The sequence below is a fragment of the Tachypleus tridentatus genome, chromosome 5, assembly GCF_004210375.1.
Source record: "Tachypleus tridentatus isolate NWPU-2018 chromosome 5, ASM421037v1, whole genome shotgun sequence".
Lineage (NCBI taxonomy): Eukaryota > Metazoa > Arthropoda > Merostomata > Xiphosura > Limulidae > Tachypleus > Tachypleus tridentatus.
The window spans coordinates 35,396,279-35,413,503 of NC_134829.1; the positions used below are offsets into that span (position 1 = coordinate 35,396,279).

General features: G+C 36.2%; 1 protein-coding gene across 7 annotated transcripts in view; it reads left to right on the forward strand.

Annotated features, from left to right (window-relative positions):
- Positions 1–17,225, forward strand: part of MESR6 (misexpression suppressor of ras 6) — a 426,053-nt gene that overhangs the window by 239,678 nt on the left and 169,150 nt on the right. Inside the window, exon 6 of one of the 7 annotated variants that reach the window (XM_076502114.1) lies at positions 3,545–7,011. The exons of the other annotated variants lie outside the window; for them this stretch is intronic. Within the exon in view, the coding sequence (XP_076358229.1) occupies positions 3,545–3,560 (16 nt within the window). The 3' untranslated portion in view covers positions 3,561–7,011. Of the gene's footprint in view, positions 1–3,544; positions 7,012–17,225 lie in introns of those variants that run through there. 7 annotated transcript variants of the gene reach the window in all.

Here is a 17,225-nt window from a genome sequence, read left to right on the forward strand (position 1 = left end):
CAATTAAGTCTAAAATGGCACAAGTGCTCAGACTAATCCCAGATGTGCCCCATTTGGGACATTATTCCATTTAGACTGAACTCCATCTTGAACAGTTTCCAAAATCGTTTCACCCACATGGATTGATTTTTAGCATTTCTCAATCTGTATGCTTGAAATTAAAATCACTCAAAATTAAGACTTTACTACCAGCTGAAAATTTAATCTCACTGTAAAGTTTCTCATTAATGTCATCAGTATTACCTGATTGTCTGTAAATAATTCCCACTGAAAGCCTTTTATCTTTATAACCATTAATAGGAACCCAAATGGATTCAACTTCCTTGCTATTGTCTTACTATTTTTAACTTCAACATGATGTAACTCGTACTTTACATATAAAGCCACTCCTCCCCTACTCTCTAATATTCTATCCATATTAAATTTCCTGTAAGCCTGTATTTCAAAAATCTATGTTTCATTTATTCCCATTATATCAAAATTCTTCTTCTTTACCACTGCTCTGAAGTCATCTGTTTATTTCTTGTACTTCTAGTATCGCAATAATAACAGTTAAGCCTATCCCTACAACTACTTCTATACTAGTTTACCCTTGCCCTCACCACTGTCTAGTCCTACAATTAGGACTGAGTTAATAGCCTTAGCCAACAAGACACCCTCATCCTATTTAAATGTAAACCATCCAAAAAAACTTCTTTCTTCCACAAAACTGATCCCACAAGCCCAACCAACCAAGCTGTTTATACTTATATACTAACCTAAACCTAGCATTTAGTCCTAGTGACCTACTTATAACTTAATCCACGCAGTTAATTCTGGGCAGTATCCCTGACAAAGTAGAGTTATGGTCTTTTACTTTAAAAGTCTTTATCAACCCCTTGTACTTATTAATTAGCTATATGCACCACAAAAACTGCATCTCTGCTAACCCTCCTTATTTACTCTTCTGCTATGTCAGTTATATCCTCAATTGCACCCATTGATAGTATAATCTGATTCTATTTACCCCACAGACTATTCTATCCACAGAGAGTCACCTATAACTGTAACCGTCTGATCATTCACATCTTTCGCTGACCCTTTCTTTTTCCTTCAATAGCTAAAGCTCACAGACAACTGTATACGTGCTTTTGCGCTAGTCTGTTATTTATATAAAATTCTGCACATTTTTTACTGGATTTGGTTTTGTTATCGACCTTGAGTGATCTGATTTAACCAATAATTTTAACTGACTGCTGCACCGTGTAGTATTCAGTAGACTAGCATTAGTCCTAGTGGAGTGATCAATCTGTGTGATACGGTACATCTGCGGACTTGGAACGCTAGAAACAGGGTTTCAATACTTGTAGTGGGCATAGCACAGGTAGCCCATTGTGTAGCTCTGTACTTAAAAATAACAAACAAACACATCTGTGTGGCAATCAATTTTTGACTTGAATAAAACTTGTGTAATGCATCAAAAGATTCGGTTACCTTTATTTCATTTCTCCAGCAACTGTTTTTACTGAAGTAAAACTAACAACAGAAACAACAAACATACATTGACAAATTTTTCATTGTCGTCTTTTTCAGTCTCAATTTTGATTTTTTAATAAATTCATTTTTAACTCATTTTTGTAGTCATTATTTTTATTTTCGGTAAGGTATAATTTAACTGTAACTTATTACCGGTATGGCAAATAATAGTCCACTTGACAATTTATCTTCTATTTATTTCGAAGCGCGTATCTTTAACGATAAAAAATAATAATAAAAGACGTACATTATTTATTTAAGTGAATGTAGTTCTTCGTTGTAAAAGTTTCACTCTTTTAATATAAGCAACTTAATGTTTTTAACTGTACGAGCCAACAATCATCTTCTTGAATTGAGAGGATGTAACGTTTTACAATCATGTGAATATATAATACTTGGCCAGGTGATTAAGGCGCTCGACTCGTAATCCGAGGGTCGCGGATTCGAATCCCCATCACACCAAACATGCTCACTCTTTCATTCGTGGGGCGTTATAATGTGACGGTTAATCCTACTATTCGTTGGTAAAAGTTGTTGGCGGTCGGTAGTAAAGGCTAGCTGCCTTCCCTGCTACATTAAGGACGGCTAGCGCAGATAGCCCTCGTGTAGCTTTGCGCGAAATTCAAAACAAAACTAAACCGAACCAAGAAGTTTTTATGTATGCATTGGTAATGCAGGTCTGCCCATCAGCCTCGCTAAGTCAGCGTTGGAGGCACAGGTTTGTGAAATTTTTGTTTGTTTGATTTTTTTACATAATTGAGAAATAATTAATTAAATGTTAATTATTAATAAAGGGCCAAAATATCAAAACAGAGGTGTTGCAGTTGCGGGTATCGCATAGAACCTGTTCTTGAACGTTGCGAATGGTCTGTTGTCTGCAGTCCTGTTTGTTTCGTCTATTAATATTAAAGAATAAAACATATCATTGCAGAACATAAAGTTATAATTTATTATAACAGGAGAGTCTTATTTGTTTAAATAGAAAGCATTAAAGTTAGGCTTAAAACAAACAAAGCTTCTATTAAATATTTCAAACGCGCATACCGAGCAATGGTTTGAATCACAACCTTCACTCAACGCTGTATCAATGTATTGAATAAGACTATAATTTGCTGTCCACGTTTACGCCCTTTGAAGGTTAATTAGTAGGTAGAACCCTGAAGGTCTCTTTGAACCTGTCAAGGCTCGCACGTGCACGAGGTAGGTAAGAAAACATGGAGGCGAGAATGGCCAAGGGGGGAACAGGTGTTTTATATATATTTGTTTGTTTGTTGACATTCGTTTGATTACGTCATCAACAAGTTATGTTTATGTTGTACAAAATACATGTATTCTTTTTGTTTGCTATCACTTAATCCCATTTTTGTTCCCAATTACACCAAAACTGCCGTGTTTTACAATGTTCAAAGTTCAAGTGTATCTACTGCACCAGTTTACCATCGTGCCTATAGGTTTTACTTTGAACATCTGGAAAGGAAACTGATAATTAATTTCTTTGTGGCCTGGCATATTTCAGGTTCATATCTGTCCATTAACTACCAATGACCTATGTATATATTTACACACAAACACTCATATATTTATGGTTCACAAATCTACGTATCGAACATTGTACTTGTTGTTTTCTAAGAGTCACTTCAGTACAAATTATACACGTGTTTGTGTTGCCAGTGGAGTTACAATATGAGTGGCTCAATGAAACACTTCATACAAGGCTAATAAACGAGAATTTGAGGTTCGATCTTAGCGGCGTACAGAGAGTCCATTTAGTAACGTTGCGCTAAACGAAAAATAATTCATTGCATTGAAAAACGTCATTTACGTTTCTATCGACTTTGTACAAATTATATCCACACCAAAATCTGTTTTATTAATATGATCCTAGTTAAAAATCCTTTTTATGTTACGATCTTTATATGTGTGCGAATCAGGCAATACTCCCAGCACACTTTCTAATTCAGGCAATACTCCCAGCACACTTTCTAATAGTGAATTTTAATAATGCCAGATGATATCATTTTTGTTGTAGATCTTCAGCAGAATAAGGATTTCTTGATGACGAGGTTTCAGGATGAGCTGAAGATGACTCTCAAAGTCGAAACGTTGTTCTCTGCTTATCAATAAAAGTGGTAATACCCATACCAGCCATTCTGAGATACAGAATAACGGTTTATTCTGTTGCTATTGTTTAAAGTTGTAGAATATGTTAGTTTGTTGATAATATGAAGTCCTTCTTTGTGTGCTTGTGTGGTGTTTCTCCGAAGAACCCAACATCAGACAACTTTTGTTTTGTGTATAGTAATATAATGTTATGCATTTAGTACGCCTCTAAATACAGAAGACTGAGTTTGTTATATTAAACTGATTTAGAATGTGCAAACTAGCAAGTCACTTGAGAACACAGCCGATATAAAGTCAAGGTGAAACAGGTCGTATTAGAAATATTGTTTGTCATTGTGTAGGTAATGTAATGCAAGTGAAACTTTATCGCTTTGGGAAACGGTATGTAATAACAAAATATTCATACACTCAACTGTAGGGCTATGTTTAGATCGAGGATTTAGAATTGCCAAACTGGGGATATTCATTATGCTTATCTGTACTGAAAAACAGAGAAATATTGATCAACGAAGGGAACTAAGGCCATCAAGAAAGATACTTGCAAAAAGAAGTCGTATCGAAGCCGTAGTTAGAAAAGTGCAATGTCTTGTAATAAATGAGAATCCACAAACACAAGGGTGAGTGTTTAAAGATGTGCACGTTTTCTAGGCAATATTACAGGACATAGTCAAAGATTCCAGTCTGGAAAAATGGCATAAATTACTTTCACGACATATCCATTCAACCTCAAGCAGGTGGAGAATGAAATGTATATTCTTGCTATTTGATTCGAAGACATACTAGTCAAGTAGCCTATTGATTTCTATGCGATTGAGCTGTAGAAAGAGCATTAGGTTTGTTTTTTGGAATTTCGCGCAAAGCTACACGAGGGCTATCTGCGCTATCCGTCCCTAATTTAGCAGTGAAAAACTAGAGAGGAGGCAGCTAGTCATCATCACCCACCGCCAACTCTTGGGCTACTCTTTTACCAGCGAATAGTGAGACTGACCTTCACATTATAACGCCCTCACTGCTGAAAGGGCGAGCATATTCGGTGCGACGGGGATTCGAACCCGCAACCATCAGATTACTAGTCGAACGCCTTAACCCACCTGGCCATGCCGGACCAAGAGCGTTAGGAAACTCTTACATTTGTTGGACTATACAAAGCAACAAGGAAGGAGTACTATGACTCAAACGTGACGTCCTAACGACGGATCCTTTTGCAATGGAAACTGTATGGAGACACAGACTATAACGACGTGTTGAAGCTATAAAGTCATTTTATTACAATGTACTCCTTCTTTTTGTAACTGTTAGTATAGTGGTTTATACCTTCTAACGTAAGTGGTAGTTTACGTGTTTATTATTTGTGTGTGTTTTTTTTTTTCTCAAGAGCTCTTAAGACGAATTTATTTTGTGACCACAATATTTGCTTATAGGATACTTTGTAAAAGTGCTTGTAAAACTTTACAGTTTATATTTCGGCAATTATTGGAACAAAAGAGGTATTATCGGTATCATTTAGTGTTTGTTTTCATTTAAAGCGGATTTTTTCAAATAACATGAAAAGACGACAGATTAGGACTGAACGTTTGACATATACAGAACAGTTTTGAAACATTATTTATAATAAGTTGTGTCTTTTAATTTATTTTTATTTTAAGAACTTTTCGCTTCGTACGTTTTAAATATATATATATGTGTGTGTTTGTTTTTGATTTTCGCGCAAAGCTACACGAGGGTTATCTGCACTAGCCGTCCCTAATTTAGCATTGTGAGACTAGAGGGAAGGCAACTAGTCAACACCACCCACCGCCATCTCCTGGGCTACTCTTTTACCGACGAATAATGGGATTGACCGTCACATTATAACGCCCCCACGACTGAAAGGGGAGCATGTTTTTTTTTTTTTATGCGACTGGGGTTCGAACTCGCGACTCTCGGATTACGAGTCGAACGCCTTAACACGCTTGGCCCTGCCGGGCCCATATAGATATGTAATATATATAAAAAGATCGTAATTTGCATATTTTGATATACGCTACTGTAGTACAGTTTTTTTCTACATTTTTTTTTATTTCTGCAACGAAGATTTTAACTTTTCTAATTATTACACACCTATGACAGCCATCCCTATGCATCTTTATTATTCATTTTGTAACCAAAACTTTTGTTTTGACAGCATCTATGTTACAGTTATTGTTCTGTTACTTGTGGCTCAACAGTAATTATGACAACGCTAAAATCGGGTTTCGATACCCGTGGTGGGTAGCGCACACTTAGTTCCATGTGTGACTTTATGGTTTTCAACAAATAACCGGTCTGTTATTTTCTCTAACTACCACTGTTCCGGTCTCGCCTTCGATTTGTATTATAATAACAGTTGGTGTGCTTATTAAAACTTTAATTAAAATAAAGTACAGAACAACATTTCGACCTTCTTAGGTCATCTTTAGGTTAATACTCTCATCCCTAAGACATAGGCCCGGAAAGAGTCAGTTGTAAACTCTGTTTGTTAACCTGAATATGACCTGAAAAGGTCGACATGTTGTTCTGCATATTATTTTAATTAAAGCCGTCTTTAAAATAAATGTTTACTTCAAGTGGGTTTCTTGTCATCATGAATCACTTCGTCCTCGGTTTGTATTCCACTAAGTTATGGAACACTCACTATAATTTGTTCAAGTCTGCTCTAAAGCCTTCACTTGTTTAAGTTCGTAAAATATGCAAATAATTTTCTTTGTTAGGAACAATTCAATTTCAGCCTTTTTTATGCATAAAATAGACAGTGATAATTATCTTCACAGCGGCCCAGCATGGCCAGGTGGGTTAAGACGTTCGACTTACAACCTGAGCGGCGCGGGTTCGAATCCCTGTGCCACCAGGGACATTAAGACATAAAATTTGTGCAACAAACAGCTTAATAACAAATATGTATAGCGTGTTTGGATGCTTTAAGACACGGTGTTATATTTTTTTCACAAAACTGAACTGACACTTTGAAAACAGTACATATGGTTCGCATCCCCGTCGCACCTAACATGCTCACCCTTTCAGCAGTGGGGGCGTTATAATGTGACGATCAATCCCACTATTCATTGGTAAAAGAGTAGCCCAAGAGTTGGCCGTGGGTCGTGATGACTAGCTGTCTTCCCTCTAGTCTTACACTGCTAAATTAGGGACGGCTTGCGCAGATAGTCCTCGTGTAGCTTTGTGCAAAATTCCAAAACAAACAGTCTTCACAGAATGCATTTACGATTTACTCTCTGTTTAGTGGTTATCACTGTTAATTTATAATTTGGATGGCATTATAAATATTTTCAGCAATAATTATTTATGATGGTAAAGTGTAAGAAAAAAAATATAAATCAATAAATCTGTTACCTGTGGACAGTACATGTGGTATCTTAGAGACAAGTAAGTCCACCATATACCATATATTTTTGAAGATATTCAAGCAGTGAAACAAAAGCCCAAAGGGGACAATTTTTAAAACGTATGCATATATAAGTAGCAGTCAACAGTGGTTTTGAAATAATAAATATCAACCTACCCTTAAGTGTTCCTCCACCCTCCACCAAATAAATGAATAAATAAATATGAAATATCGTTCATCTTACCAAATATCAATGATTTATACCTGTTTCGGAAATTCCACCCCTCATTAGTAATCCCGGGGAAGGGGAAATCGATAGGATAGGACTAGGCTTCGTGTAATAGTGGAGTATACACAGTAAAACCTGTCTGAGGCGGAATCGCACTGGACCGATTAAAATTTCCGACTTAAACAGTGAACATGCATTTCCTTAATTATACATAATTTTTGAGCGGAACGTTATATTGTCTTGACTCAAGGGAAGAAAGACGTTTGTGAATGAAGTTATTGTACTGTTTATGCTATATTTATTAGAATAAGAACAAAATAGACATTCAGAATATACATAACTACACAAAATCTTAAATTTATTTGAAGAAAGTGTCCAGTTTCAACTGTTTCATTTTTTCAATGGGCTTTCTCATGCGGTTAAAAGTGAACTCCAATTCTACGGCCTTTTCATGAAGTTCATTTACCCCTTTAATTCTTCCATACAAGACTGGTTTTACAGTATTATATTACTGGTGGTGTTTGGAAATGTCTGTTATTCGCACACTGATCCTGCATTTATAGAGGGTTTTTATAATGCGTACCATTGATAGTAATAATTTATGATTGTAAATTATTCAATCCTTCTACGAGGTTATTGATTTGGGGCGGAATTCCCCTAATCCGGGCTATTGAGTTTCACATTTTTTGTTTAGTATTTTAAACAGCTAGTTTGGCTGAATAAGTCATAAGAATAAATTAGTTGCATCAATATTGTGAGTTCTTGAGTCTCCCAGTGGGACAGCGGTAAGTCTACGAATTTACAACGTTAAAATCAGGGGCTAGATTCCCTCTCGCTGGAATGGCCAGGTGATTAGAGCGCTCGACTCGCAAGGTGCGTGTCGCGAGTTCGAATCCTCGTCCCACCAAACATGCAGGCCCTTCCAGCCATGAGGACATTATAACGTGACGGTCAATCCTACTTCGTTGGTACGAGAGTCAGCAGTGGGTGGTAATAACTAGCAGCCTTTCCTCGGTAGGCTCAGCAGATAGTCCGACGTGGCTTTGCTATAAGAAAAACACACATTAGAAATACTTACGGCTAAACGTAAATGTATTTCTGGGCTGATCCATTCGGCCGTAGGGTAGTAAAAGCGGTATTCTTTTTTTTGCATAAAACGATAATGCGCAGAAATCTTAATGGCAAGATATGAGAATTTTGTTTGTTTGTTTGTTTGGAAATTTCGCAAATTGTAGTGTTCATCACCACCCACCGAATACCAGCAAACAGCGTCACATTATACACCCCACGGCCTTTCGGTAAGTTTTAGCACCAGTAGTAAAGTCACGTGATCATACGTATGTACATATTTAATCCGCAGCGGTGGATCGTTTTAGACCGGGAGAAAGGGGTTCCAATAGAGTCCAGGGTTAGAGTCCCCAGGAAACTTGCGAGTTTTTAACATTCAGTGAGATGAAATATTACCTGTACAATTTTTGAGCTGCAAGTCAAGCTTGAAACAATATGAAAAAAAGTGGAATACACACAAACAGACAAGGAGTTTCACGTGGCCACCTCACAATGATTTTATTTAGTTACACTTTGTTTTACTTGGCCAATAAAGGTTTTAGTTAGACGGAGAGTTACATGGCCACTTTATAAATATTTCAGTTAGGTAGGCTTCTACCTGGCTACGTTATAAAGATTTTGTTAGACAGAGTTTTACATAACTACGCTATAATGGTTCCAGATAGACTTTTACTTGGCTACGTTATAAAGATTTAAGTAAACAGTTTTACACAGCCACGTTATAAAGGTTTTAGTTAGTTAGGCAGAGTTTTACGTGACCACGCTATAATGGTTTCAATTAGACAGTTTTACGTGGCCACGTTATAGTGGTTTTAGTTAGCGTTTCACGTGGCCCCATTATAAAGGTTTTAGTTGAGAGATTTTACATGGCCATATTATAAATATTTTAGTTAGACGAACACCAGAGTTTGTACTTCAGTAATGTTCGTAATATATAGTATAGCGTACACACGAAGATATCAGGCCGTGTCAAAACGGGGTCAATCATTTCATGAAATTGTATCCGAAAGTTTCTTCTTGTTAAAACTGTTACAAAACAAAGTTGTTGTTGTTGCTATTTTTTTCCATTGGTGCGAAAGTACAAGAAACTAAATGTGTAAACTGTCTATTTCTTCTAAGTTTATTAATTTGACGAATATAATAATATATTGTTTTCTGCATGTGACTAATCATTAATTTTACTGTCAATAGTTCAGTAGTGTGAACAATACTAAACATTTACCTATCAACAGTTCAGTAGTGTGAACAATACTAAACATTTACCTGTCAACAGTTCAGTAGTGTGAACAATACTAAACATTTACCTGTCAACAGTTCAGTAGTGTGAACAATACTAAACATTTACCTGTCAACAGTTCAGTAGTGTGAACAATACTAAACAATACTAAACATTTACCTGTCAACAGTTCAGTAGTGTGAACAATATTAAACATTTACCTGTCAACAGTTCAGTAGTGTGAACAATACTAAACATTTCACTATCAACAGTTCAGTAGTGTGAACAATACTAAACATTTCACTATCAACAGTTCAGTAGTGTGAACAATACTAAACATTTACCTATCAACAGTTCAGTAGTGTGAACAATACTAAACATTTACTTGTCAACAGTTCAGTAGTGTGAACAATACTAAACATTTAACTATCAACAGTTCAGTATTGTGAACGATACTAAACATTTAACTTTCAACAGTTTAGTAGTGTGAATAGTACTATACATTTAACTATCAACAGTTTGTCCTCGCTGGTACAGCGGTAATTCTACGAATTTACAATGCTAACATCAGGGGCTCGATTTCCCTCGGTGGACTCAGAAGATAGCCCGATGTGCTTTGCTATAAAGGAATACATACAAACTCTTGCACATACATCAGCAGTTCGGTAGTGTGAACAGTACTAATCATTCCACTGTTAACAATACTAAACATTTAAATATCGAGAGTTTAGTCGTGTGAACAATACTAAACATTTAACTTTCAACAGTTCAGTAGTGTGAACAATACTAAACATTTAACTTTCAACAGTTCAGTAGTGTGAACAATACTAAACATTTAACTTTCAACAGTTCAGTAGTGTGAACAATACTAAACATTAAACTATCAACAATTCAGTAGTGTGAACAATACTAAACATTTAACTGTCAACAATTCAGTAGTGTGAACGATACTAAACATTTAACTATCAACAATTCAGTAGTGTGAACGATACTAAACATTTAACTATCAACAATTCAGTAGTGTGAACAATTCTAAACATATAACTAACTATCAACAGTTCAGAAGTGTGAACAATACTAAACATTTAACTTTCAACAGTTCAGAAGTGTGAACAATACTAAACATTTAACTTTCAACAGTTCAGAAGTGTGAACAATACTAAACATTTAACTTTCAACAGTTCAGAAGTGTGTACAGTACTAAACATTTAACATTCAACAGTTCAGAAATGTGAACAATGCTAAACATTTATCTTTCAACAGTTCAGAAGTGTGTACAGTACTAAACATTTAACTATCAACAGTTAAGAAGTGGCCGATAACTAAACATTGGCAACTAAATATTGCCGATATTTTAAAATATTTTTTTGGTGATTTGCAATCCTTCCTTCTTCACTAATTATTCTGCAATCATTTTCACACTTGTCTGTCAAAAGGTCAGTCGTTATTATAAAAATTAAGGATAAAAAGGGAAGGATAATGATAAAAAATACGGATTTCGGTCTACAGATAAACCAGATGAACCAGTATTATGCGAGACAAATATTGGGAGAATCTGGAGAGATTGTTGCTATGAAAGGAGGGGGGATGATTCATCCCCTACCACCAAATACGTTCATATACTTGTAATAAACTCTTTTAGTGTCAGTAGTAATATTGACCCAAAGTAAAACACAGATCATTAGTATATACTTCAATGAACGGTTAGAACTAAGTCGAAACGATTTATAATTAGTCGATGTAATTTGACCTGCTGTATTTTGTTGTGTGGTATAATTGGTAAGATCTTGGTGTACCTTATGGTGTTTTCTTGTGAGGTATAATTGGTAAGATTCTGATGTACCTTATGGTGTTTTGTGTTGTGGTATAATTGATAAGATCCTGATATGCCTTATGATGTTTTGTTGTGTGGTATATTGGTAAGATCCTGATATACCTTATGATGTTTTGCTGTGTGGTATAATTGGTAAGATTCTGATGTACCTTATGGTGTTTTGTTGTGGGGTATAATTGATAAGATCCTGATATACCTTATAGTGTTTTGTTGTGTCCTGTAACTTCATGTGATCCCTGATATTCTTTTTGTTGTTTCTGAAATATACCTCGTGATATCTGTTTAATTATGTGTGGTATGTTTTTTGAGACACCTAATTACACACTGTTCTGTTCTTGAGATTCATTTTAGCACACTTTCTTTGTAATACTAACCCTGATGATTTAAATACCTTTGCAACACTACCCTGATGAGTTACATGACTTTGTAATACTGTCCTGGTGAGTTACATGACTTTATAATACTACACTGGTGAGTTTAATTATTTTTAATACTGCCCTAAGGATTTAAATGACTTTTTAATACTACCCTGATGAGTTAAATGAATTTTTAAATACTACTGTGATGAGTTAAATGACTTTTTAATACTACCCTGATGAGTTAAATGAATTTTTAAATACTACTGTGATGAGTTAAATGACTTTTTAATACTATCCTGATGAGTTAAATGAATTTTTAAATACTACTGTGATGAGTTAAATGAATTTTTAATACCACTTTGATGAGTTAAATGACTTTTTAATATTACCCTGTTGAGTTAATTACTTTTTAATACTACCCTGATGCATTGCCTGTGTTGGTACATTGAAAACGATGATCTAAGCCTAATACATGTATGGAACAAAAACATATTTCATAAACGATTATTCATATTGCGTTATTTATTTGAAACTATTTCACACAGTAATTACTGTATGAATTTCTTGTAATTATGTGTTGCAATTTCACATGTTAACATCACATGTTAACATCCCACTATTCGTTGGTAAAAGAGTAGCCCAAGAGTTGGTGGTGGGTGGTGATGACTAGCTGCCTTCTCTGTAGTCTTACACTGCTAAATTATGGACAGCTAGCACAGATAGCCCTCGAGTAGCTTTGCGAAATTAAAAAACAAACAAACCTGTTTCGTAATTCAGTAAAATAATTCAGCAACTTGTTTTTAGTTTTTCACTTGACTACACAATTATATTCGCCCCTGAATGTTGGTTGGTTCGAAATATAGCACTACATTACACAAGGACTATCAGGGTCAGATAACCATTCCCAAATTTGAACTAAAAATTAAGAGGAAAGCAACTAATCAACAGCATATACCGCCAACATTTGGGCCACTATGATCGAGATGTAGAATCTGACCACCACTGTTGTAAATTCACCCACAGTCTCAATTTGCGGAGCGCGTTTTTTAACTTTTTTTTTCCATAAACAGAACATAAACCAGGGATTCTCGGCTGAACAATCAGGCACGTTATTTACTGGATGCGCTTCGTCTTTCTATTAACTTATAGTTTATAAACATATAACATTAGCGGCATAATTGGACAAAAGTAACAAAAGTGGAACTTCTGTTGCAGAGAAATGTTTAATGTAGGAAAGATTATATGTGATACTAAATCATATTTATACGGGAAGATAAAAATATTCTTATACTAAACTAACATTCCTCAAAATAATGGCTCGACGTGGCCAGGTGGTTAAGGCACTCGACTCGTAATCCGAAGGTCGCGGTTTTGAATCCCCGTCGCACCAAACATGCTCGCCCTATCAGCCATGGGGACGTTTTAACGTAACGATCAATCCCACTATTCGTTAGCAAAAGAGTAGCCCAAGAGTTGGCGGTGGGTGGTGATGACTAGCTGCCTTCCCTCCAGCGTTACACTGCAAAATTAGGGACGGCTAGCACAGATAGTACTGGTGTAGCTTTGCGCGAAATTCAAAACAAACCAAACCAAATAGCAGGTCAAAGTAAATGAAGAAAGGACTAGTAAGTTTATTTATTTGTCACGTGTAAAATCACTTACGATTTTTTTTCTGGGTTTCTTTTTAAATTACTGATTCTCTGTTGTTCAGTGGCCACGTGATTAGAGCGCTCGACTCGCATTCTGAGACTTGCGAGTCGAATCCTCATCATACCAAACATGCTCGCCCTATCAGCCGTGGGAGCGTTCTAACGTGACGGTCAATCCCACTACTCGTTAATAAAAGAGTAGCCCAAGAGTTGACGGTGGATGGAGATGACTACCTGCCTTCCTTTTAGCCTTACATTGCTAAATTAGAGATAGCTAGCGCAGATAGCCCTCGTGAGCTTTATGTGAAATTCAAAATAAACCAAACCTAAAATATAATGGGTCATTGAAGAGCTTGTACATCAGTTGGTAGTCCATATTTGCTTTGCGTTTTCCGTACTTCTGACATCACAAGATACATTTCACGATTACAGATTTATGTAGGTAATTTGAAAGGACAAGTTTTGGTATTTTCTTAAGTTATTTGTATAAGTCACGTTAACACATGCGTATATCTAAAGTAAACTAAAAAAACAAAATAAAAAATAACCAACATTTGATTTATTTATAAAACTAAAACGTAAACTATTTACGTTTGTAAAAAGAGCTGATTCGCGAAGAACCACGTTTGGAATTGCTTAACTGCTACACAGGAAACTATGATCTTCTTCGACGCAAGTTGCATGCATCCAAAATATTTACGTATAATAAGTTCGTTTCCCGCCTCCTGCGGGTGAAGCTGTACTAAAGTAGTGTTGAAGTGGGCGGGGTCTTAGTACAATTGATCTTCACCAACGAATAGAGGGCTCTGCATCTGGTGAGAGGGCAGGACGAGAATCGCTGATAGTAACGGTAATTTTTTTTTTTTTCCTTTCTACAACGTCATGTATCATATATTTATGCATTTGAACAGGATATGTCTTTTTGTTAACGATATAGGCTAGCCTACCATATGCTTCAGCTCAATTGCTAACTGTTCGTGTATGCATTGTAATTTTACTGTACGTTATTCATCTGCAAATACACAGCAAAGAGTAAAATAGAAAAAAATAGAAGCGATTGTTTGTTTGTTTTGAATTTCGCACAAAGCTACTCGAGGGCTATCTGTGCTAGCCGTCCCTAATTTAGCAGTTTAAGACTAGAGGGAAGGCAGCTAGTCATCACCACCCACCGCCAACTCTTGGGCTACTCTTTTACCAACGAATAATGGGATTGACCGTAACGTTATAACGCCCCCACGGCTGAAAGGGCGAACATGTTTGGCGCGACGGGGATGCAAACCCGCGACCTTCAGATTACGAGTCGCACGCCTTAACACGCTTGGCCATGCCGGGCCTAAATAGAAGCGAAAAATAAATTTTGAACGGTTGAAACTCAATGGTTTCTAACATGAAGGTTACCAACATGAGTTTATTTCCATGTATGTTGAAGATGCAAACACTCCGAACCTGACGTCAGCCATAAACTATTCAAACTTCAACTCGGTATCAGCTCTTATTGCCCGTCTGTGGTAAGTTGTAACCAACATGAAATCAGACATCGCATAGCAACAATGGGAACCAACATCAGTTTTAACCGCCCCATTCTCAGTCGTCACATAACAACAACGGTAACCAACATCAGTTTTAATCGCCCTACCATCAGTTATCACATAGCGACAACGGTAACCAACATCAATTTTAGTCGCTTCACTCAAATCAGTCGCAAAGCTACAACAGGAACGAGTCTGTCACGACTTAACAACGTCAAGAACCGAGAATCCGCGAATCGCGACCACTTACCTTAAATTGCGATTCGCACTTCAGGACAGTGTGTGGGTTATAAGAGTAATGGTGAAATTCCATTATTTAGAATAGGGCAGGCGATAGGTGCTGCTAACAAGCTGCTTTCCCTCAAGTTTTACAGTTCAAGATGAGGCACGGTTAGCTCAAATAGACGTTATGTAAGTTTGCGCGAGTATCAGAAAACAAACAACCAATGAGCTGCTCAAGTAAGTGTTATATACGTGTGCAGTGAGGTAGCTAAAATATTTCCAAGTCCATGCAACTCAGTGATTAACCTTTCATTTTTACGTGTAATACACATTCACCTACGTAACACAAAAGTGTGAGATCGATAAGAAATCCGAGACTCGACATGGCCAGGTGGTTAAGACACTCGACTCGTGATCCGAGGGTTGCGGGTTCGAATCCCCGTCACACAAAACATGCTCGCCCTCTCAGCCGTGGGGGCATTATAATGTGACCGTCAATCCCACTATTCGTTGGTAAAAGAATAGCCCAAGAGTTGGCAGTGGGTGGTGATGACTAGCCGCCTTCCCTCTAGTCTTACACTGCTAAATTTGGGATGGATAGCGCAGATAGCCCTCTTGTAGCTTTGAGCGGAAATTTAAAACAAAACTAAAAGAAAGGCATCAGAACGTGGTATTAGTAAGTGAAAAGTAAAGGGTAAACAAATACTGGAAAATATTGCTCAGTCTTTCAAAACATTTACTTGAACATGTTTAGATTTTTTACCTCTACCTGATTTATATTGGAGATCAGGTGAGCTTTGATAACTTTAGATTGAAATTGAAAAAAATAATGATGTTTCTCCAATCGCAAGTTAAGAAGCTTCATCATTTAGGTTTTATGTCGCTCAACGTTCCTTTTTACTGTTAACGTTTCCTAAGCTGTCATTTCGTTTGGAATATAGTAATTATAACAATACACGTTTCCGTGGTTCTTTATAAAATGAAATTGGCAGCATCAGACCTATAAATATTTATAACTTTATTAATTTGAGCATTGGGACCAGAATATTACCTTACTATTAGCCCAGTATAGTACTTTATTACTTTACTTCTTAGGCCAAGGTAGAATTTTCATAGCATTGCTGATTGGATCAGGAGAGATCTTTACGACTTTACTTACCATATCAATACAGATTTTTTAGAACTCTATTGATCAAACCAAGATATATCTTCATCTTTACAGCTCACTAATCTAGTCGATCTAGATCTTTGTGGCTTTACTGTTTTTACTTGTCAGAGGGAGAGAGACTTCTATAGCATTACTGGTCAGAACTTTGGAATCAAGATAAATCTTTACAGCTGTAGTACGCACACCAATAAAGATTTCTCGTGACTTTATTACAAGTTTCGTTGTGCTCTGTTGTACTGATGAACTTAAGCCGTAGTTATTGGACTATCCAATCATAAACATTCTTGATAAACTCCAAGGTTGAACTTGTTACAAAATCTTATTTAATATGACTTCTAAGTAATAAAACTTTTTAGGCTTAACGACTTTCAGAACACTTCCATATCTTGTTTTTAGTCCATTATTGTAATACCTGTTACATCTTGTACTTCATGTATTATTGTAATATATATCTTCTATTTAATATTTTACTCTAATATCTGCTGTATCTTGTACTTGGTGTATTATTGCAATATGTGTTTATCTTATATTTGATGTATTATTATAATATCTACTATATGTTGTATTAAGTTTATTATTATCATAATTGTTATATCTTGTATTTGTCCCCCGCTGGTATAGCGGTATGTCTACGGATTTACAATGCTAAAATCAGGGGCTCGATTCCCCTCGGTGGACTCGCCAGATAATCCGATGTGGCTTTGCTATACGAAAAAACACAAACAATCTTGTATGTAGTCCATTATTGCAGTATCTGCTATATCTTATATTTACTGTATTATTGTAACATCTGCTTTATCTTATATTTTGTCTATTTTTTAAATATCTGCTACATCTTGTGTTTAGTGTATTGTTGTAATACTAGAGTATATCTCGGCCTGGCATGGCCAGGTGGTTAGAGCGCTCGAATCGTAATCTGAGAGTCGCGGGATCGAATCCGTTTCGCACCAAACATGC